Source organism: Astatotilapia calliptera, chromosome 7 (genome assembly GCF_900246225.1).
Source record: "Astatotilapia calliptera chromosome 7, fAstCal1.2, whole genome shotgun sequence".
Lineage (NCBI taxonomy): Eukaryota > Metazoa > Chordata > Actinopteri > Cichliformes > Cichlidae > Astatotilapia > Astatotilapia calliptera.
The window spans coordinates 29,494,263-29,518,366 of record NC_039308.1 but is presented as its reverse complement, the minus strand read 5'-3'; the positions used below and the strand labels follow the sequence as shown (position 1 = coordinate 29,518,366).

Genomic DNA, 24,104 nt, shown 5'->3' with positions numbered 1-24,104 from the left:
AGCAATGATAGGATTAGGGCTTACAGGGCATTGTGCTTGTTTTGTCTTTGGTGAAACCAAGATTTCACAATAACATAGCTGGGAGAAGCAGCCACATCCCCACCCTCAATTCAAGGTCACTGCTGCTGTGACTTCCTACTGACTGATGAAAACAAAACCTATTATAAAGCATACTCATGTACTGAAAAAGTCTTGGTCTTTAGAAAAATGATATATTTGTAGCTAAAGTCAAAGTAAGATGGAGGTCTATGAACTCAGTATCAATGAACTATTCTATGTATTGTCTTGTCAATTTGTGTGGAGATTCATTGTCCCAAGAGAACAAATCCTAATTAATTCTGTGGTGAAATAACTTTCCATCTCATTAAAGGAAATTAACCACATGTTGAACTGCTGTTACCCTTGTTGTGGATTAAGGACTAGGCTGAATATCAGGAAACACTTCCTCTTAAGAACTTTAATTTTTTTTTTTCAAGTATTATGTTGTATTAAAGTTGCAGCAAATTTGGAGAAGACTGTTTGTTTCTGTCTGCAATGTCTTTCCATTGCCAATATTATGTCTGAACAGATGGGTAACATCTGAAGACTGAAGCCAAATGACTCACCACTTAAAGCAAACGAGAACCTCTGCGGATCTGACCCCGGCAGAGGATTTTGTTTTTCCAAAATCTCTGAATGTTTTTTGGACACCAGAAATGACTCAAGGCCGTCAAGGCCTGCAATAGAGAAGGCCACTTACAGTGATCACTTCTGGCCTTTGCTATAGGCATTACAAACTCTTACAAACTAACAGCAAGTTCCTTTATTATTTTTAGTGTTGCTGTGTTAATGCTGATCTTGATTGGCTGAAGAAGTAGCAACCAGCTTGTTTATGCTAGTGTGCAGCACTTTAGAAATGTGTGTGTAATTCAAGAAATGTCCTGATAAAATGTATCTTTTCCTAATCTTTATCCCATAAAATGTGCTTTTTTCATACAGCCTGTAACTCATAACCTTTGGTTCCTTTGGAGTTTGCCTTGAATAAAAGTTTAGCCTCCAGGTTTTTTCCATGCTCAGAGATAAATTGTAAATACTATCCTCTTTCTCTCACACGCACACACACACACACACCACACACACACACAACCAGGCATACTTCAATGCTGTTGTGCAGACCAGATAGAAGCTTTTGACTTTTACTTTGGACAAATGAGAACAAAACAAAAAAAAATAGCATTGTTCTCATGGTGTATCTGGTGCTCAGATGTCTGCAAAGGATTCTTCCATTGTTTATTCTAGTTCAGTTACACAGGCATGTTGAGCAACATTAAAAAGCCTCTTTAACTAATCAGGCTGCTTTTGAATCAATAAGTGATCTTGATTCTGAGAATAGACAGTTAATTACTTAACAATTATACATTGAGTCTGAAGGTGTACATATTGAAAGTCTAATTTTGTTAACTTGACAGATGCAGATTGAAACCATAATCCAATGTGTAGATTTCTGCTACTAAAAAGCCTGGACTGGCTACCTGTGCAACCACCAACTATCAAGTCTACTTTTCGACTGTCAGTAACAGACACAACATATAAACTCCATGTAGAAAGGCCCCAGCTGACCAGGAGACTCAAACCAGTTACCTTCTACTGTGAGGCAATGCTGCAATGTGTCACCACAGTTGGTTCGCAGTCATTTCAAATTAAACCAAACACAGGAAAATAAAGACAGATCACCCGTAGCATGACATGAAAGTCAATATTTCTGTGCCAGCCATATTGGCTTTGGTCAATTAATCAGTGCCTGAAAAAACACAAAATAAAACAACCAATAGTAATAAGATAATAACACTTTTATAGCACTTGTCTGTCCAAAGTTGCTAAATATTCATTTACATATTCATCACAGTTTGTTATACTGTGGTCAAGCCAAACTCGTCACCCATGATCATTTAATTTTCACAGATGTTTAAACTCAAATATTGTACGCTTTTGTGCAAAAGTCTTGAGTCACCCTTTATTTCTTTATATTTAGCTTTATATTTAGGAAATAGGTTCAGTGATCTATTGAAATATATACAAACATCCCAGAAATACAGTATATAAGAGAAAATAGAAGCCAGTGTCCAAAGAGAAAATTTGAAAGACCTTCAGAAAGCTTGGAGAACTTGTTTTAGACCGCTTTAAAACGTACAAGAAAGTCTGGGTCCTTGGAAGCAAAAGAAAAAAATGAGGAGTGACTCAAGACTTATTGTAAATCCAGTGGAATAGTTTAAGATGTTAATGTGTTGTAGATATTGTTTAAATCAAATCTTCAAGAAATACTTTTCTTTTCTTATTTGACTGTAGTTGATCTGCAATGACGTGGAAGAAGCTATGCACATCAATTCAACCTTCTGATCAATGACTTCCACAGGAAAAACCTACAGTCAAACCTAACCCTACACCATGTCAGTCCACCGTGTAGCTTGACTGTTACAATAGCCAACCAGGCAAAGAGAAACTGCATCTGCACCACCTGTTTCTATGAGACGATTTGTAGCATGTATAGCTTTATGTGTGTAGTCTTTAAATAATTTCTAATGTGTAGTAGTGTATTATCGATGACTTCATCTACATCTTGCATCTCATGACCCTGAAGCTGACCTTATTGGTTCAACAACAAGCTCAGGTTTGCTGTTTCCTCCCAATGTAGCTCAGCAGGAGGTGTCTCAATCAGGCTGAGATGTGGTGAAGAAGAAGCAGGAATAGCTAGTTCCCCACCACCCCTACCATATGCTTCAGAGAGGATATCCCAAAGTGTAGGAAGGATGTAGATTTAATCACATTTACACTATGTTGACCTATAAACACCTTCTCCTTTTCCCTGCAGGATGTGCAGTGGGAAACAGGTGATTACATGTGCCAGGAAAAACTCAGACTGCTTTCTCTTTGTCTTCTGCACATTATATTCACTTACACATGTGCACCCATCCAAAGGCACGGGCTTAAAAGGTTTATCCTTTTTTTTTTCGTTTTGTTCTTCTGTTTACATTTCGTGACATTTATTAGGATTGCTGTTGTAACTTGGCAAGCACATTGCAGCTTTCATGCATAATTAATTCAAACTTCATGTTCTTCTAATTATTCACCACGTCAGTGTAATAAGACACTTTAGAAAACTTTAAAAAGACATGCTTGAAGGACCTCTGGTGTAGGAGTCTCACTTACCTGTCTGCATGTTGTAACATGAAGGGATCAAAATCAGCAGAAAGACCAAAATGTGTTCCACAGTCGTCATCCTTGCTCTAGAATTATTGGTCAGACCATTATCTAGCAGATACATAATGAGACTATGGTGAGATTCCCCCAGTACATATAGAGATGTTCTTGTTGTGTTTCTCTCCTATGTGCATCTGCGTGTGTCTTAGCCAGGGACAGCCATGAGCTCTGCGCTCAGCAAGAACCAGCTCAATCACTCTGCGTATGTATCTGTGTGTGCGCGCGTGTGTCTTTTAACTTTGTAACTGACGGCGGCAGCTGCTTGCTGTCCTCATGTACAGTCACTCAGGTTGTGTAGTTCTGCTCTAAGCTCCACAGGCTCCAGTGCTGGTGTGTTAACTACATTTAAAGTCATCAACAAACAGTGTTTATTTATCATATTCATATAAGACACTAGGTACAGGTTTTGGTCAGTATGGGCATACATAAAGACACAGAAATTCTGAAACTTCTACATTTTTTATATGCAGTGCAAATTACTTTATATTGGCATACTACCCTTTTTCTCATGCACCAATGGCTCCATGTAAATCTGGTCAGAGGTGTGATCCTTAAATACACAAGTAAAATAACCAAAAAGCCACTAAAGTCAGCTCATGTCAACCATCAAAAGAAAAATAAGGTATATTTTATCTGCAGATGTATCCTCTTTTAATATTAATACTAAGTCATTAATATTAATATATAAAGAAATTTACAAATATGTATTTTTAAAAATATATAGACAGGCTTATTTTAGCACATTACTTAACATGCATTTACTGTTATATATTGACACACACACACACACTCCAGAAGGAAGCCTTTGTGCCCACCTGTTGCCTGCCAGCCTGTACGTCCTGTTTTATTTTGGGAAAGGAATGGCATTTCAGTTTATTTGCTCCTTATCCATTCTGCTTCAGATACACTCTACTATTGTACTCCATCAGCACACACAGTTAGCTTCAGTCTGTCATCTGTGTAGGTTTAACTGTTGACCTAACGGATGTCACAGGGAGGTTTGTTTCAAAAAATTAATAAATAAAGCGGATTAAATTAAACGTAAAATACAAAGGATTGCTTGTTTGTGACCTTCTTGTTTTGTTTTGTTTTATCATTCTGTTCTTATGGGCTTTTTGGCTAATTAGCAAAAGCCTATAATATGAGAATTCTTTAACTTACAGTCCATGTAAACGTTGCGTCTGATGAAATAATTCACATCTGTTGATTGTCTAGCTCCATTCACCCTTTGCTATTTCAAAGAGTACATTAGCCTATTATATAGTAAACAGTATACAGTAAATGTTATATAAACTGCTGCTCTGCCAAAGCACAGGATTTTATTAGTTTACACTGCTGCTTGACAGAACTGGGCTGTATGTAGTGTAATGAGTCCAGTTTTTTTTAATCAGTTTTATTGTTTCATGAAAGTGTTACAACACCAAAGTAACCCAAACACATCAAAGAGATCAGGTTTTAACCTGGTATCAAACCAGGATAAAACTGAAAAAGATAACAAGATCCCTCTGAGACTGATAGGCCTGGAATCTCTGACTCAGTGTTACCAGATGTCTCTGTTAAATATTTGCACTAATACTCTGCCTCCCTCTGCTGACAGAATCGCAGTAGTGGCTCCAATTTGCATCAGACTGAGGTTTGCAAACATACTTTAAAGACGTCCATTGTTTTGACAACCGTAAACTTTTTAACTTTTTTTTCTCTACATAGGCTGTACTACCAGGTTTCTGCCCTACATTTTGTATTCATATGTATGTATTTGTTTTAATGTGTTTGTTGGTGCTCACATGCATGTGTATTTGACACAAATTGCTTATTTGAAAAGATCATTGCTAAGGCTTTTGAGATTATGACAGTTGAACAAAACGTCTGTTTTCTTTTGAGAGAACATAAAAAAATTACATTAAACTCCAAAGTCACATTTTTCAGTTCAGGTCAATTCAATTTTATTTATATAATGGCAAATCACAACAACAGTTACCTCAAGGTGTACTATAAGGTAAAGAGCATACATTAATACAGCAAAAACCAAACAATCAGATGACCCCCTACACTGAAAAAAAGGGACTGGCCATCTCTTGGATTTATGTAAGCATCTTGCATGTATTTAACACAATTGCCTCATGTTTTAAAGATAAATGTAACTATATAGTGTAGAAACTACATGATATGCAGAAAGGGTGTATTAAATTGTTTATATCATGTTCAGGTGAAGTAAGTCAATAAGATAGCAACGTTAAATCTCGTGAAACCACGCGTGATTTCATCTCGCGGGCTTTGGATCGTGGTTTAAAAAATGCATCCATCTCAGTCAAGTCGAGCAGCCAACTCTACGTTTTTTGGTATGTCTTGATTTTTTGAATTAATATTTACCATATTTCAGCCAAATGTAGTTAAACGTCTAAAGTGCCGCCATGTAACATGCTAAAAAAGAGCCGTTAGCTTATTTGCTGTTTTATCTGTTATCAAAGAATTGGCGCTTTTTCATTTGAATTTGTCTTTGGCACAAGAGCCGTAATATCACATTAAACCTAATTACGAGGCACTCATAACATAATTTGGTTTTCTGTGTGAATAGATTTGCCAACTGACTCTTCAGTTACATTGTGTATTTACTGCACCGTGGTGTTAGTGAGATTTTGGACATTGAACAGCTTTAGCTAATATCATCAGCGGTATTATGCTAGCTTACATCCCTACCCCTCCTGCCCTCACCTGCTGTCCTTTTGTTTTTGTTTTTGTTTTTGTTGATGCACATTGAGAGACCACATCTATTCTGCATTTCACCAGGAGTCAGCTGATGGATTGTGGGTTCAAGGTGTTATGGTAAGAAAGTATATTCTATTTTCGCTTAAGGTTTCTGTAACTTAATTATAATAGGTTTTTTATAATTATTAGGTGCATGCATACTCAAATAGACCACCCTATTAATACAACTGAGAAATCCAAAATCTGCCATAGGTTTGACTTATACCTGTATGTATTGTCAGAAAGGTGATTACTGGACTCACATTAATGCACACTTGAACTAAAATGAGGTTGTAACTTGTGGGTTCTTGGGTTGCAAATCAGAAATAAACATCTTTGGATTTTTTTAATCCCATAAGATCTGGAAACACAGTTTTTATTCAACAAAACATTACTGATTATTAACCAAGCACAGTGCCTGCTGTTATTTCAAAATAATTTTATGTCATTTCAGATGAAATGCAGCATTCCAGTGCATCCCAACCATGCCTTTACAGGTTTCTGACGGAGCTGAGTTTCTCTCTGACAGTCTGCTGAAAGTGTTTGCAAAGTGATCGGGGGAACAGGGCACAAAGCTAAAGGATGTAGCTGCCATTATGACAGTAAGAACTTTAAAATTCTTTAACTACAAAGTGTATATGTATTGCATTAGGTCAGTAAAAGATTTTTATGCTGCATCCATTGAAACAGTCAACTATTACCTGTGAGTACTGATTCCACCGAAAGGATGCCATAATTTTCGTCATGCATTTACTGGCCCACTGAGAAAAATTGATCTTTTTAAAAAAATAAATGTTCTGGAAACTATATATCCATAAAGTTGATGTCAAACAGGAACTTTTGATATTGCTTTGTAGATGCTGGTGTTGCATGTTGACTGGTTTAAGTTTTGGTCTGGGATCATTTTCTTCTGTGCTACTGAAAAGTTCACAAATCTCTGTTTTCTTTGTTATAATACTTTAGGATGACATTAATGCTCAAAGGGAGTCTCATCAAAGTGCTCCGCATCTGTGTGAAAGACAATTGCAACATCTTGGTGCAGGAGTTCATGGTGAGTGTTTTATGAGTAGATTGTGGCTTTGCAACATTTTAAAATGCATTTAGTTATCCACTTGATCCTCATTGGACCAGTTAGGACCAGTAGTCCTCTTTAATAATTTGAAGTTCACATGAGGCCTGGTAGTGAACTCAGCCGCCGGCCCTTGAGGCCCCACCCCTGTATTAGGGTTCACATCAGTGTGAAAAAACTTTAAATTTTTCATTCTAGTGAACAAAGGAAAATCCCACCAATATTTACATTAGCTTTTGTTTGAAAAAAAAAAAGACCAACAGCTAACCAAATTGTGGGGCTGAAAGTCTAAATTCTAACATCTTCTGAGTGACAAAACCTGGATTTCTGATGGGCCGGTGTCTTTCTAACAAAAACTAATGTAAAGCATTTGAAATTATGTTTTTCACCCTCTCTTAGAAACTCTGTTAGACCATGAATGGCAGCATGGCAGGCCACTCTTTGGCTATAGCTATTTACTATGTTGCTTGCATTGGTTTAAATTACTCTAACATTAGAACTGGTAGATTCAAAAGAGATGAGTTTAAAAAGGAATCTTAAAGAAATGTTTTGTGTTTAACCAGGACTTGACTGAGGCCACTGCACAGATTGAGAAAACCACAATGAACATCTGTCTCCAGAGGATGCACCAGGCAATGACTTTTCTGACGTTGGCATCATCATCGAGGGTATAGTAGTTCTTCAAGATCTGGATAACGTGACCTTTGCAGTAGCCATGCTGTTTGGACCTTTTTTATTCCTTCAATATGAGTTACCCATCACAACTCTGCTACACTTTTGAGGTGATTCAAAGGGTGGTAATGGAGTTGGAAGCAACTCAGCTCTCAAGAAAAGCTCACAACTAAGACAAAACTGCTCCTGCAACGAAGCTCACTGTTATGCATGTGAGGTGACCAGCTCTAGGTGAGAAGACATTTAAATCTCACACTTGTTCTGCTGCATTTTTGAAGCTCAATTCCAGGAACAGATCGCAGGGTTCATTTTTATATACACTGCAACTGCCATGAGGACGAGCCGTTTTTTTGTTGTTGTTGTTGTTTGTTTTTCCTTTTGCTCTGTACAAGTTCTCTGTTTGGCAGCATTTTTAAATTTCTCTTTGTATTTTTTCTTTCTTTTACTAGTGAAGAGATGTAGCGTGAACAGTTATACAGTCTAAATATCCCATATGGGCCGTGTGAAATGGTATTTTCAGTTTCATTCAGTTGAAGGAACGTTGAATATTTCTAAGCTTGCTGTTTTGAACCAAGATGTCACAGTATGATCAGTGCCGTAATTTTTGACAGTCACTGTATCAATGTTATTTTTGCATCTCTTGAATAAAGGTTTTGACCTGCAAGTGCTAATTTCTTTAGTTATTGGGGTAAAATGGGTAATGTTAATAGGAAGGTGTTTGCCAATTCAGTAACCTAATTTAATGTTAATGGAAACTAACATTACCTCAAATTGTTTAGTTATAATTGTTGTTTAACTGAATCTTGACGTTAGAGGCCTTAAATAGAATGTTTTGTATTGTTCTTTCCCAACATTTTTCAAAAGAAAGAGTCTAATTTCTTTGCTGTGATTGATTCCAGAGAACACGGAAGAACTGACATTATTTAACTGTTGATTTATATAGATTCAGTAGTGGAGTAATGTCAGTTTAATTCTTTACCTACTGTCAATGCAGTGAAATTAGACATTTTGTTTTGAAAGGTTACTGGTGGATGCCAGCAACCATCTTGGAAGAGAACAATATAATCTGTTATAAGGCCTCCATTTGAAAATTGTGTATTTGATACTAGAATATAATAGCAAAATGTAATTTGAAGATAACATGTAGTATTTAAGTGACCAAGTAGTATTGGGTAAAAGTTATTGAATGGTGTTGGGATAAAGTGAGAAAATTGTGAAGGATTAAAATATTTCAAGAGCTCAAATTACTTCATCAAAACATGTTTAAGTCACATTTTATCAACACAAATTGCACAGGTTTATTGAACATGAATAAATTGTGTTAATTTAACTCAACTGTTTAAGTTGCTGCCAAAGCAAAACATCTGTGTGCAACAAATGTCCACCATTGAATTAAGTAAATCCAACAACATATTTTTTTCAGTGTATGAGCAAGCACTTGGAGAAAGTGGGCAGGAAAAACTCAGTTTTAACTGGAAGAAACCTCCAGTAGGAGCATGCTCAGGGAGGGGCAGTCATCTGCTCAGGACACTCAGGGCATCGTGGGAACCCCCCAGTAGCCCAGGCCTACTGTGCATAACTAAAAGAGGTTCAGAGTCACCTGATCCAGCCCTAACTATAACCTAATAAAAAGAAGGAGTCAAGTTCTATTTTAAAAGCAAACATACTGAATGTTGACTAGTAGGATTTTGTGGTGTTACATGCTGTAACCTGAACATCAACAAAGTAGATGTTTGATCCTGGCAGTGTAAGACACCTGGTCTAAACTTTTAAAAGGACAAATGTGCAGGATGTGAATAAACTCTGTATTTAGAATGTTGAAGACTTTCTAGATGGTTCAGTCCAAATGGTACAAACATCAACAGTGTTCCAATCCCACTACAATCTCAGTTGATTTGTAATTTGTAAAATTGCCCAGCAGGCAAATGCAATGTGTTATGCATAACCCCCACTCTCACTCTCTCCGGGCATGCATGCACAAACGTACAGTTAAGTCGAGTCATATCTGGTGTCAGTCAGCCACTCCCTATGAACACTGTCTCAACATGTTCTGTAATAATTAACCAGCTGCTGTGGGGTGCTACACACGCTCACCTCCTGCCACATGCACCGTACTCTGGACCTCCTACCACAAACACACATGTACATTATGCACACATGAGAGCTTGAATATGGTGTGAACTTGCTTCATTCGATAGAAGATTAAAAGATACACTAGTCAGGTAAGAGGAAATTTACTTTTGGTACATCTTCACTTTATACTTTGGTTTGTTAAGGTGTTCTTTGCAGCTGTAAAAGAACCAAAGAGTGTCTGGCTTAACAAAATGGAAATGAAATGCGTTACACCTCTTGCTGAGCAACACTTGCCAGTCACATTAAGAAAATAAAAGACTGTAATAGTTGAATTCTTTATATTATTTGTATGAAAAGCATACTCATTCTATGTTAGCCACATGGGGTGGACACCAATGTCACAGACTAGAGCTCATGTGACTCGAGTCATACAGTAGCCTGATACAGCACAGTTTATCTGTAGGCTGGAGTAGAACAAAGCTTTGTCACAATGTTTGTCAAGTTTTGCAGCCCAGGTGCAAGAAACAACCAGAGGGTATATTAAAATGACATAATCAGGTCAAATCTAGGGAGAAACAAAGAGCAAGGGCTATGTATGAAGACAGTCAGATACAGAAAGGAGTGGCAAAATGGGGAGGAGCAAAAAGTAAAGTAAAGGAAGTAAAACAAATACATGGATGTGTGTTTGTTTTCTTTGGCCTCATTCCGTTTTTATAGAACCACAGCTGACAATCTGAAAAAGGCTTTTAGTGCATACACACACAAAATCATCTGTTCAACCTCCAGATAACATCGTACTAAAAGTAAAGTGAAGCAGTCAACTGTGGCACTGAATTGTGTGAAGTGTATATGCCAAAGAGTTGTAAAAGTTTCCGAGTGATTATCGCATGCTATCAGAACATATGCCCTCTCAAAATATAAATAAATAAATAAATCTATTTCCTGATGGCTTGTTTAGCGGATTAGCAGAGAGAGGGCTGTAAAGTGTTCACCTACAGTGGGATTTTTACTCACCACTAGCCTCTTGAGAGAACATAAATATATGCCATGGTTCTATTCAAACGTCACATTTGATGCTGGCGATTTCTTTCTTCTTTTTTTTCTTTTTTTTTTTTCTGCAAGCAAGATTTACAACTTTAAAGGTCACTTGTCTTCCAGTGGATGTCCACCCTCAAAGCATGCTTTGTATAGACTTTAAGAGTCAACTTTTGATTATAATATGCAAAATATTTTTAAATGAAGAATTAATTTTAAAAATGTATAACTACATTGTAACAAAATGCAAAAAACAAAATTATTTAAAATAATTACATGTTTGTGAATACACTATAATACTGTGAATGTGGATGCTGTGTGAAATGGTGATAAATTGCTGTGCATTCTTTATATTCTTCAGTATATATACAGTAGTTGTTTCCTTTATATTACAAAGGCTTATAAGAGGTCAGTGAAAGAGCTCACATTATTATATGCTAGAGCTTAAATTCTCTGCAGCTTACTACCACGTATCACGTTTTTATGACTAGAAACTGTTCTTGTCGATCACATTAGTGCTGTGATTTCTTAAAGCAAATACCATTGGAATGATTTAACCTTTGCATACTGTTCAGGACAAATTTGGACCATTTCAAGATTAAATATAAAAATAAAATACTTCAAAATGTCTAAATGTCATTCTTTTAGCCTGAAGAGTGGCTTGAGAAGTATTGCCATGGCACAGATACAAGGTCTGAAATATAGTTGGATTATGGAGGTCCAAAACCCAGTTAGGCCTTTCTGTGTGGAGTTTGCATGTTTGACCAATTCCAGAGCACTTGGGTTATTCTGGCTTCCTCTCACAGTCCAAACACATACCTGTTAGTTTAATTGATAATTCTAAATTGGGCTTTTGTATGAGATATTGCTTGAGCTGCACTAAAGTGATATATATATATTAATTTTAAATGGTTAAAACAAAACTTGTAGCTAAAAGTGATTTGAGTGGTCACAAAGAACAGAAAGGTTATATATAAATGAAAGTACATCCTGTGCTTGTTTGTGCTGTGTAACTACAAGCACAAATATCCTCAATGCGAGGAAAAAATCTAAAAATAAACAAATAAGAATATTTTTATACCGCGCAAACTGAGATTAAACTAACTGAGAGCTAAGATTAAAACAGAGCTCATAAGTGGGGTGGTGGGATGATAAGATTAGAAAGGCACGTGACTTACCAATGCTTTGAATGCACAGACTAGTTTGCAATAGGCAAGTTTTTGTTTTTTTGTTTTTTGCTTTAAGTTTTAATTATAAATGTTTTTTTGTGAAACAAGTGAAGACAATGATTAATGCTTATAATAGTTCAACACGGTTATATTTGTTCTTGCGATTTTCACTCTCAGTAAAAAATAAATTACTATGCTTGTAATGGCTAAATCTCTTAGGTGAGATGATGTTCTCAAAAATGAGCGTTATTAGATTTAAAAAATGAAACACGTATTAATCTTAATAGGCAATTTATACATTCTAAAAAGAGTTGCTGATTAAAATTTGTTGGAAACCCTAAACTCTGCATGTTTAAGAGGGAAAACATACAAACTGCTGGAGTTAACTCAAACTTGTAAGCTGGAGTCAGCATGATGAGCGTGATAATACTTTTTTTAAAAACAATTTCAGCAAACATTATTATAAAAGTACATTTGCTCTGTGCCATGTACTTTAGTACTTCATTCACACAAACATGCCCACCTGGGAGTTGTTACATAGACCCTGGATTTTCAAATGAACTCTAACTCCAAGCTTCTATCACTATGATAACCATTATTATTGTAATTAGTAGGAGGAGGAGTTGTAGTAGTAGTAGCACACGGTTATAAACAACCTACTTAACATCACAAAGACAAAGGAACTGATTATGGACTTTAGGAAGCAGGCTCCTCCTCCTAACCCTGTCACCATCAGAGGGGCTGATGTGGAGATAGTTGAGGACTACCGGTACCTGGGGGTACACTTGGATTGTAAACTGGACTGGACCAAGAACACCAATGCTATCTTCAAAAAAGGGCAGAGTCGACTTTTCCTACTGAGGCAACTCAGGTCCTTCAATGTTGGTAGGAAAATGCTGACCATGTTCTACCACTCGGTGTTGGAGAGCGTCGTGTTCTTTGCAGCTGTGTGCTGGGGAAGTGGGGTGAAGACAGCTGATGCCAACAGGCTGAACAAACTGATTAGAAAGGCTGGTTCTGTCCTGGGTGTCAGACTTGAGAACCTGGAGGAGGTGTCTGAAAGGAGAATGCTAAAAAAGCTTGTTTCTATCATGGACAACCCCTCCCACCCCTGAACGCCCCCATGATGGACCATCGGAGCAAACGCAGCAAAAGACTCATTGCCCCGAAATGCAGAACTGACCGCCATAGTAAATCCTTTGTACCGGGGCAATAAGAATAACTCTTCCTCACTCTGTAGGTGATTTTCCTGAGACGATTACCAATGTTATTCTGTTCCCTTCCAGACCGTGCAATATTACCCAACAGTACCTTATTGAATATTTGTTTCATCCCCCCATCATACGCTGCTACTCCCTTTATTCTATTGCACAATACTGTCACTTTCTAGAATCGCCAGCATTGATAGTTAAGTTATTTATTCACCAGGATATAGTTTTGTTTTTTTGGTTTTTTTGCCTGTCCCGTTTGGCTCTTTTGCCATCAGAATTGTTGTCTAAAGGCAAAGAAAGATGCCCGACGGATTTACTTTACCAAATTGACCATCCCAGCCTTGCCATAATGGTCCATTTGATTCACCTTTTATTGTTTATTTTATTTTCACTTGCTGAATACGGGACAGACTTGACTGGAGGAAAGAAGGGGAGAAAGAAAGAGGGAAAGAGAAACAGCTGAGAAGAGGGATGGGGGAGAAGGGCAAAAAACAAAAAACAACAGAACGGGCAGAAAAAAAAAGAAAAAGAAAATGCATCTATCGATCACCTGGATCACCTGTTGAGAAAGAAAAAAGAAAACAAGCAGAAGAGAACAAGAGTAATAGAATAAACAACATCACAATGATATATGGGAATATGACAGTAAATACTAAATATTAAACATTATTGTGCAGCACATAAGATCAACAGAACACAGTGTGCTTTGAGGTAGGAGCCAAAAAGGGTGTAGTTTGTGGGTGTGATCACCCGTGTGTACACCTGTGAGCATGGACGCGCTTGTTTTGTTTTAAAAGGTTCCTTCATGTAATGATCTGCTAGAGGGTGTGGGGGGGCCACAGCCCCGTCCTCCAGGGCGTGAAGCAGGTATGGAGGAGATCAAAACTCCAGACATCCAGAGGCCCTCAGAACACAAGGATATAGTTATATATATTACTTGTTAGAGTTATCTGATACTATGTCTTGCACTATCCTACTGTATATTACTGTACACTACTATTCTTATTGTATATATTGTATACCTCATGTCTTATTCATCTGTTCCTCTGTCTCTCCTGCTGCTTTGAGCATATACATGACAAAAGAATTTCCCTCGGGATAAATAAAGTTATTCTTCTTATTATTATTATTCTTAAACATAGTGTTTTCTATCAGAAAAGAGTAAAAAAGAGTCTTTACTGATTCTTTGATATATTAGGGATTGTACATTGTGCTTTACTGTTACAGTGCCTAAATGCAGTTTTACATTAAAGTTTGTTGCCAGATTCAGTCAAATCTTCATGTGCACATGAGATACAAATACCAACGTTTTCTGTAGAAACTGCGTGCTTAAAGTTTTGTTATTGTTATTGTTGTAGCTGGCACGTCTCCCTGTGCAAGAGGAAACAGTCAGTCAGAAAGAGGAGTGCCGTGGCTTCTGGTATGACAGCTGCTGAATAACTGAGATATTACTTACCAGCAAACAGGCTGAGGCAGAGAAAACCGGTAAGAATGAAAGAAATAGGCATATATGACTGCTGTTTTCAGACTGCTGGGAGTTTTTGCAGGATTCCAGAAAATAACAGGAGAAAGAAGTTTTTGCTTTTTTGTTTTTTAAATGAGGCAACATGAATATTCCAGCAGTCCTCTTTGTCGGTCACAGACTTCGGCGTCTCTGACCAAAGAATAAACAAATGGTTAGGTCTACACTGTCATCACGGGTTGCTGGGTGGAGTGCTGCTATAAAATCTCTTAGAGACGAGCACAAAAAAGAAAGTAAAAGAGTGAAGGCATGTTAGAGAGAGAGAGAGAGCAAGAGAAAGAGAGAGGGATAAATATAACACATCAGAGAGAGAGACAGAGAGACTGGAAAGAGATATTTAAAGCACAGAAGGAAGAAAGAGGCAGACACAAAGACAGTGAGAAGAGAGGATAGCTCTGACTCACCATGTTAGAGGAGGTAAGACTCGTTTTATTTAATTTGTTCTTAGAAACACTGACAGCTGGTTGAGGATTGTAGAAGTGCACTGTAGCTCCCAGTGTCTTTCCTTGCTCAAGTTGCTCATAATGCTGGTTAACTATTTTTATGGAGCCATATGCACTACTACGCAATACTGTTCAACAAGTTGGCAGCATCTGGTGTTAGTCACCTGATTTTACACGCAAGCTTACACGTATATGTTTGAGGGGTTTTTTTTTTATAAAGTTTTCATTAACTTTATAAAATTGTTTGTTTGTTTTCACAGCAGTAGATGACCAGACATGAATGAAGCAGCTCTCCTCCCAGTCATCAAGGCAGGGAATGGGCGAACACTGTCCAGGTGAGTTACTTTGTATACTAAATGTCATTTATGCATTCTGTATTTCATGTTCCCTTAAGTGGTTCCAAATAATCTGACAAAGAATGCAACATATAAAATAATAAACTAATAAATATGACCTGAACATTGTCGGGCTGTGCTGTGCAAAACCTTGCATTTAGTTTTTTATTAATTTTAGAGCGGAGTTTCTCTCCCTGTTTAATACCTACAACTGCTTCCTGAAGGACCAGACTCAACTTCGCCTCACTTACGCTCAGGTATGATTTAATAAGAATTTGAAATAGGTTTCCCTTTTGTTTCCCAATTCTTGGGATATTCACATTGCTAGTTAGTTAATTAATAGGTAATATACAAAAGCACCATGATTCAATGGTTAGTGCTTTGGCTTCCTGGGGTCAAATGCACCTGCCTGTTTAGGCCTGTCTGTGTGGAGTTTGCATGTGTGTGGGTTCTCTCACACTACTCTGACAGAAAAAGATTGTTTGTCCTTGTCTGTGGTAGCCAATAGACTGCAGACCCGAGGCCTGTACTTCAGTGTTAATCCTGGGTTTTTAGTACTGTGAAGGTGGATCACTTCTTACAGGTGTAGATTGTAGCTTACACTGCTAGCCTAACCTGCTCCTGAGCAGGTTATGTTCCACATCATAGATCAACAGGTATTTAACCACCACCTACTAGCCAGTTTTTCCTGAAAATAGCGTCACCATTCCTGGAAGATCTCCCAGACTTCTTTGCACAGAAAGCAGGTGGGCCTAAAGTTCAAGTAGTTTCTCCGTGTTTCCCCATTGAGCATCAGTATTAAATATAGATTCCTATGCACAAATTTATTCCTTGGTTTTCTGTTTTCCTGTTCACAGTGAACAAATTTAAAACAGTGTTATTATTCTATAAACTTTAATTTATAGACCTAAAACAAAGCACCCATTTGTACTTGCTGCTCTTACTGCGTATTGCATTTGCTTGTAGAATAAGCCTATTTTTTATATTTATTTATTATTTGCTTGTTTGTTTCATAGATCATTAAATAATAACCAATTATAATCCATTAGATTCCCCCATGACATAATGATAGAGCTGTAATTTTGATAATTCTGTTGTCTCATGCAGTCTCCAACTTTATAGCTATATGCAGTCCCGATCAAAAGTTTAAGACCATTTGAAAAATGGCATAGTTGAAAAATTTTGCATAGTTGGATCTTAACTAGGTTTCAAGGTTCCCACTGAAAAAGGCTGTTTTAGAGTTGATCAAAAGTTTAGGACCAAACCTCCCCAAAACAAACCTGTAAACCCCACCAAAACAGAAATCAAAGTTTCAAACATGAACTCAGTATCGAATAGCTCCACCGTTATTGTTGATCACTTCAAAAAATTGTTGTGGCATGCTTGATGCAAGCATTTCCTTGAGGTGAGTGGGAACATTTCTCAAAGTGGTGAAGACAGCTGCATGAAGGGCATCTATTGTCTGGAACTGCTGTCCAATTTTATAAACTTCCCTTGCCATCCATCCCCAAAGGTTCTCAACTGGATTTAGATCAGGGAAACACACAGGATGGTCCAAAGAGTGATGTTATTCTCCTGGAAGAAGTCCTTGTCCTGTGGGTGTTGTGTACTGTAGCGTTGTCCAGTCGTTACCACGCAGACGAGGGCCATGAGGGATGCTCTCTGCAGCATCTGGATATGGTCAGCAGCCGTTTGACACCCCTGCATCTCCTGAAGCTCCATTGTTCCACTGAAGGAAAAAGCACTCCAGACGTTACGATGCCCCTTCCACTATGGCGTATAGAAAAACATCTCAGGTGGGATCTGCTTGTCATGCCACTAATGTTGGAAACCATCAAGACCATCAAGGTTACACTTTTTCTCATCAGAGAATAAAACTTTCTTCGACCTTTCAATGTCCCATGTTTGGTGCTCTTTTGCAAAGTCCAAACAGTCAGTTCTGTGGCTTTCAAGGAGACGAGACCTTTGAAGACCTTTTCTGTTTGTGAAGCCCTTCAGTTTCAGATGCCATCTGATGGTTATCGGGCTGCAGTCGGCACCTGTAATGGCCTTAATTTGGGTCAAGGATCGTCCAGTGTCTTGACGGACAGCCAATTGAATTCTCCAACTCCGTGCTGGTGAAATTTTGGGGTCTTCCACTTGAGTTTTTTGTTCCATAACCCTCAGGATCACTTAGGAAATTCCAAATGACTGTCTTACTGCGTCCCAACTCGGCAGTGATGGCACGCTGCAAGAGACCCTGCTTATGCAGTTCAACAACCCGACCATGTTCAAAAAGGGAAAGTTTTTTTTCCTTTGCCATCAGAACAACATGACAGTGTGACTACCTGACAGAAAATCCACATTTTTGTACAGATTTGGCCTTTTAAAGGCATGTGGTCTTAAACCTTTGATTGGGACTGTATCTAGCCATATAGCTAATAGTGAAGCTTGTTTTAACATGTCTGTGTATGTGTTTCTGTAACAGGAAGCAGATGGCACGGTGGTGGTGGAAGGCATGCTGAATATCTGCTGGGGAGTACGGAGACCAATCAGGCTGAAAATACAGGATGACAAGCAAATGTTTCCATTTGTTCCTAAGACCTCTCCAGATCCCACCAGTCCAGTCAGCCCACTGGAAAGCAAGAGGTTAAAATCAAATTTTGTACAATATTTTTAGTACTGGTGGGAAACAGTGGCTCTGTGGTTGCCACCATTGCCTCACAGCAAGAAGATCCTGAGTTTGCCTCCACCATCTGACCGCGGGCTTTGCATGAGCTCCCTGCGTCTGCATGGGTTCTCCCGAGGTACTCCAGCTTCTTCCACAGTCCAAAGACATGCAATTGGTGCGGTCAAGTTAATTGGTGACTCTAAATTGGCCATAGGTGTGAAAGTGAGTGCGACTGGTTGTCTGTCTCTCTCTGTTATCTCTGCTTAAGATTGGCAACCTGTCCAAGGTGTACCCTGCATCTCAACCAGTGGTAGCTGGACTAGGCTTCAGCTCACACGCGACCCTACTGCATGACTACAGTAGTTATATAGCTAAAGTGTTTCAGGTTTTGTTTTCATAGTCAATCTTTCTTTCAGAGGAATGTCACGATGGGGAGAATATGTTGACCTTCACCAGATAGATGAGATGGTTGAGACACCACAGGAAACAATCAAAAACCCTTTACCAGGTGAACGCTTTTTTCTCTTCACTATCTCTGTCATTTCTCAAAAATGCTATCTTAACCATTAAATTAGAGTATATTATAGATATTGTTGGACATAAAATCTTGGCTTATGGATTATCATCAAATCTTATTGTTAGCTTTAGTTGAATGTTATGTCTACTTGTTTACACACATTTAAAACTGTCTTGTTTATTGTAGTTACACCATATGTTGAATGTGAACCTTTTTTCTCTGGGGGTGTTTGCACAATTTAAAGGACCACCTGTTTATGAGACCTCAACCCTGCGCCCTCCAAAGCAGAAGAATCCAGAACAGGAAGCAGAGTCCAACCTGTTCCGCTGTATGAGTGATGCCTCGCTGGTTAAAAGAAGGAGGAGCACAGGAAAGTCAGCAGCTCAAAGAGAAAAAGAAAGGCAGCATCGCTTTTCAATCAATGGCCACTTCTACAATTACAAAGTGGGTTTCTGCTTAAAACTGCCCTCAGGGCTTGTTTTCTTCATCATGAGTTTAAGGTCAGTGTTGTTTCACTCTGTTCCACAGACCTCGATCTTCACTCCGTGCTTTGGTACACCAACTAAAGTTCGTATCTCTAGCAGAATGACCACAAACCAAGTCATTGAACAGCTGCTGCACAAGTTCAAGGTAAGTTTGGTGCCAGAGGGCTGGTACAAAAAATTGTTGTAATTTATTTTGTGTACATGCAAGTGCTGTGAAAAAAAGGATTTTCACCTTCTTGAGTTTTTAAAGGTACAGTAAGTCTATGAGGTTTTTAATAGACAAAACCCCAATTTTGAACACACACACACACACACACACACACACACACACACACACACACACACATATATATATATATATATATATATATATATATATATATATATATATATATATATATATATATATATATATCTTGATTAGTGTGTAATTAAATCTTTTAAGAAGCTGATTAAACGTAGAAATAATGCATTAAAAAGACTTTGTTGTGAGCACCATTTGTGGATGTTGCGATGTTGCGGCTATCTTGAATACAGTGTCCAACATGGGTATCACCAGTCCATCCTTTTATGCATGTGACTAGAGACCAGGCACACATATAATGCACCTCATAACTTTTCATTCAAAGGTCACAAATAACTTACACACTGTACCTTTAAATACAAAATGCAGTTTTTAAATGATGATTTCATTTATTCAGGAGGGAAAAAACAGCAACCCAAACATATCTCTGCATCGTCCCCTCTTGTTAAATCATTAATTTTTTATTTATTTTTTTTGAATGCTCATGTTCATTTTCAGCAGCCACACCCAGGCCTCATTACTGTCAGACATGTTGAATCAGGTAATCGCTTAAATAGAACCTGTCTGAGAAAATTTAAACGGGCTAAAGGAGCTCGGAAAGCGACACACATTGCCTAAACCTAACTTACTTGAGAACAGATAGGAAACAAAGTCAGTGACATCTCAGTATGGAAAGGGTTACAAAGCCATTTCTAAGGCTTTGGGATTCCAGTGAAACAAGGTGATAGCCATTATCCACAAAGGGAGAAAACTTGGAACACTGGGGAAACTTCCCAGGACTGGCCGCCCTACAAAACTTACAACATGAACTCATTCGGGGCATAACAAAAGAACCAGCTTTATATCCTGTTACATCAAAAAAGAACATTATACCAACAGACAATGGTGATAGTGCGATGCTCTGTAGTTACTCACAGAGCAACTACAGAGCACAGAGCAACAGAGCAACTCCAGGTCCTTGCTGCTCTAGGACCTGGATTACTTCTTGTAATTAACGGAATCATGAATTCCTGAAGGAGAGGTTTGGATAGCTTTTGTCCCTTAAAAAAATGAAATCATGATCTAAAAATTGTAGTTTATATTTGCTCAGGTTACCCTTAAATGAAAATTATGAACACAAATGAATATTAAAATTTGCTTGATGATCTGAAATAAATGAGTGTGACAAATATGCAAAAATCCAAGAAATTAGGAAGGAGTCAAAAAAAAGAAATCACAGCACTGTTTAGGGAGGGAGGTACACTATATTGGCAAATGTATTTAGTCACCCATATCAATCACTGAATCCAGGTGGTCCAATCACTTCCAGGGCCTCTGGTGGGTAAAATCCAGTCACTAGGCACATAGAGTTCTTCTACAAACATTTGTGAAATAATGGGTTGCTCTCAGGGTTGCAAATATCTTATTATACCTCATGGATTAAGCATGGGATGTAAATAATGTATAGTCAGAATTCATCAAACCATAATAACTTCATCCAAAAAAAAAATATGTATATATTTATATATTTCTTTGGCTGTATGTTCATCAGATACAGAACGATCCCCAGGAATTTGCTCTCTACTGTCTTCATCAAAGTGGAGGTGGGTTCATCTTTTCCACAAGAAATGCAATAATTAGACATAGCACAAGAAAATGCTGCACCAATGTGGCACTTGTGTGCTTTGTCCAGAAAAAAGGAAGCTGAGTAACACAGACCAGCCGTTATGGGAGCGCACACTGCAGGGACCCTCTGATGACATCATGAAGATTTTTTTGATGGATGCAGATGAAGAGGAAGTTAGTGATGATGTGAGTGTAGTAGCCATGCCTTAACTTATGGTAACATAATGTTACCCTTTAAGTGTTTTAAGGTACCTTCATTTACTTCTAATAAGGAGTTTTCTGCTTTTTTATTTGTTGCAAACTATATGGTAACATATTTTTCTTTGCAGGTAGCTCAATATCTGAACTTAGAGCTTCCAATCCTTGAAAAAGTTTTACAGAAACTCAAAGACGAGGAGAACAGAGAGATACAAACGATTGAGAACAAGTTAGTATACAATTTTATTTGCTTAAACGCTCTTGAAATGCTTTCTCACGAGTGCAATTAAGTTTTGAAAATAGAGAATATAAATAAAGAGCCTAACGGTGCGTGTTTTACCACTTATGCATGACTACATCTTCCTTTACACCAGTCAAAAAGATGTGCATAACCAACATTCACCAGTATAAAAACTGTAGTAACGTTTGAGGTCAGGTGGTGGCGCCGATATTTAAACTTTCTCATTTATTTTTTGCTTATGGTGTCTGTATCTCTCTCCTAATCTATCTATCTATCTATCTATCTATCTATCTATCTATCTATCTATGTGTGTGTGTGTGTGTGTGTGTGTGTGTGTGTGTGTGTGTGTGTGTGTGTGTGTGTGTGTGTGTGTGTGTGCCAGGTACAAACACCAAAAGAGAGTCCTGTCCAATATGTTAAACTGTAAGATGTCACGTCCCATTGAGACCAGTGTCTAACAACTCACCTGATTTCCTAAAACAAGATTCAACATTCAGTACAGCACCATTTCCATGTTCAACGATGAAAGATCTACAGAAATATGAGGAATTCTTTTCCCTTGTTTTTTTTTTTCTTCACGCACTCTTTAATGTTATAATTCTGAATCTCTGATACATAATAAAGATGAACAATTTGGGATATGAAGCACGAGGCTGGTGTATATCCCATACAAAAATATATCATCCTTCCAGTCTTATGTGTCTTTTTCTATTTTAAACTGTAAAATAAATTAAAGATGCAAATGTAAGTTGCTGCCAGAAATTGTAGTTCACTGTGTCTGTGAATAAATATGGGACCAGCATGGCCACTTCTGTTTGTGCTTTCTGTTTGCTATGTTTGAGTTATGTGTGCCACTGGAGCTTTTCAAGGGTTAAATGGACTCTGCTCAAGGTTTCTATTTTTTATCAATGATCAATGTATGTGTATATAGACTTTTGATAAAACTATATTGATTGTTAATCGTACCTGTGCATGTGCAATGACAATAAAGTTGAATTCTATTCTATTCTATTCTATTTACTCTTTTTTCTTGTACTTTGTTATTTTATATGTGGTTGAGTTGGATGGATTTTATTGCTGATTTCTGGTATTTATTTTCCTGGTTTGTAATAAAGTGTTGATTGGCTCAATGGAAATAGTTCTTGTGTGTGGTGTTCGTCAAATTTTAATCCAGACAAAACTTTCCTTGAGGCTTAGCATTTGCACGTTCCTCAGACTCCTGCATTTTCCTCTCTACGTAGTTTTCCCAGTGTGTTTCTATCTCTTCCATGAGAGTCTGCATAATACTTTGTACTTACTGTAGGCCCCTGTTATTTTGTTTCTCTGCCTCCACCCTTTTTTTTATTTGTTTGCCTTCATCTGAACCTCTCAAAGTGGCTGGTGGTTAATTTGTCACTTAGTCACTCTGTGCAGCCAAACATCGTTCCAAAGATGCCACACATGACAGGTTGAAAGTGGGGGAAATATGTCTAAGATGAATCATAAAATGATGAAAATGCCACTTTAATTAAATATAGCAATCATCAACAATGGTACAAACAAGATGACAAAGAGTGAATGCAATAATAAGCTACTTTAGGGGACAGATAATAGGAAAACTGGATGACAGGAGATAAAACCAGTAAATAAAAGTCCTCTCTCATTTTGCTTCTCTGTGTCTGTGTGTGAAAGATGGGAAAATGCTTACAGATGGAAAACTTTGTCTTAATAGTTAAATAATGAATGTGAAATGAGGTGAGCACTGCAGTTTAGAGGCAAAGACTTTGTAATGGCTTGCCAGCCCACCAGACAGCCTTATATTACTAAGCAATTTTCCTCCGCCATGATGAATGACTAAATGAGAATAAACAGATGTTTTATTGTAGGATAGGGTTTCCATGTGCACCAGTTTCCAAATGGTAGACTTTTAAGAAATGGAAAATGAGTGTTCCCAGTGGCACAGTTTTGCTGTTCCATCATGAAGGAGATCCATAGATGTTAGCTGTGCAAGCCCCAGAAGAGGTTTTACATTTCTGTTTTTGAAAATTGGGTTTTACTCAAGAGGAAGAATGTATTCTTATCCACTAAATGCAACTTTTCATTTAGTTCATTCATTTAATTTTCTTTTTTATTTAAAAGAAAATCATACAAGTTTGTAGTTTTAACTGAGATGATATTGTACATGCAGAGCAAATATGTGATCTATGTAAGTGTCTGACAACTCTGGGTGTAAGCCACAAGTTTAAAGAGAGAGAGAGAGAGAGAGAGCATTTGATTATTAGTTGGGTTTATTAGCTCATTTAACTGCCCATTAACAAACATGCACAAATGTCTAACCAGCCATTCACATGATAGCAAGGTCAAACTGGTTCATCAGAATTGAGAAGAAAAGTAATGGTTTCTCATTCCAGATAGATGTACACCAATGATTACAGACACACACGTGTGTGTGTGTGTGTGTGTGTGTGTGTGTGTGTGTGTGTGTGTGTGTGTGTGTGTGTGTGTGTGTGTGTGTGTGTGTGTGTGTGTGTATTTGGAGACATGGGCCTCTTCTTTCTTCTTAGACTGATCTTGCAGTAAGTAAACACGACATGAATCTTAGTTTGTATTAAAA

The 24,104-nt window shown here is 37.7% G+C and overlaps 2 protein-coding genes across 11 annotated transcripts in view; one reads left to right on the top strand and one right to left on the bottom strand.

Moving 5' to 3' along the window:
* musk (muscle, skeletal, receptor tyrosine kinase) overlaps nt 1–3,463 on the bottom strand; it is a 31,702-nt gene extending 28,239 nt beyond the window's left edge. For 2 of the 3 annotated variants that reach the window (XM_026174244.1, XM_026174243.1), the window contains exon 1: nt 3,187–3,463. In XM_026174244.1, coding sequence (XP_026030029.1) covers nt 3,187–3,301 — 115 coding nt within the window. In that variant the 5' untranslated portion in view covers nt 3,302–3,463. The remainder of the gene's footprint in view (nt 1–3,186) is intronic. The other variant, XM_026174245.1, reaches the window with a different exon arrangement.
* Nucleotides 3,464–9,777: 6,314 nt separating this feature from the next.
* On the top strand, nt 9,778–22,522 carry rassf6 (Ras association domain family member 6). Of its 8 annotated transcripts, none has more exons than XM_026174237.1 (12): nt 9,781–9,945; nt 14,570–14,631; nt 15,437–15,511; nt 15,690–15,768; nt 17,979–18,139; nt 18,578–18,669; nt 18,923–19,122; nt 19,207–19,308; nt 20,999–21,050; nt 21,140–21,258; nt 21,402–21,499; nt 21,894–22,522. In XM_026174237.1, the coding sequence occupies exons 3-12, from the start codon at nt 15,453–15,455 to the stop codon at nt 21,967–21,969; spliced, it is 1,038 nt and encodes a 345-aa protein (XP_026030022.1). In that variant the 5' UTR covers nt 9,781–9,945; nt 14,570–14,631; nt 15,437–15,452; the 3' UTR covers nt 21,970–22,522. The 8 variants fall into 8 exon arrangements, with proteins under 8 accessions (XP_026030027.1, XP_026030022.1, XP_026030020.1 ...); XM_026174235.1 differs by having other exon boundaries at nt 14,570–14,696; nt 15,440–15,511; XM_026174234.1 differs by having other exon boundaries at nt 14,570–14,696.
* The last annotated feature ends 1,582 nt before the right edge of the window (nt 22,523–24,104 follow it).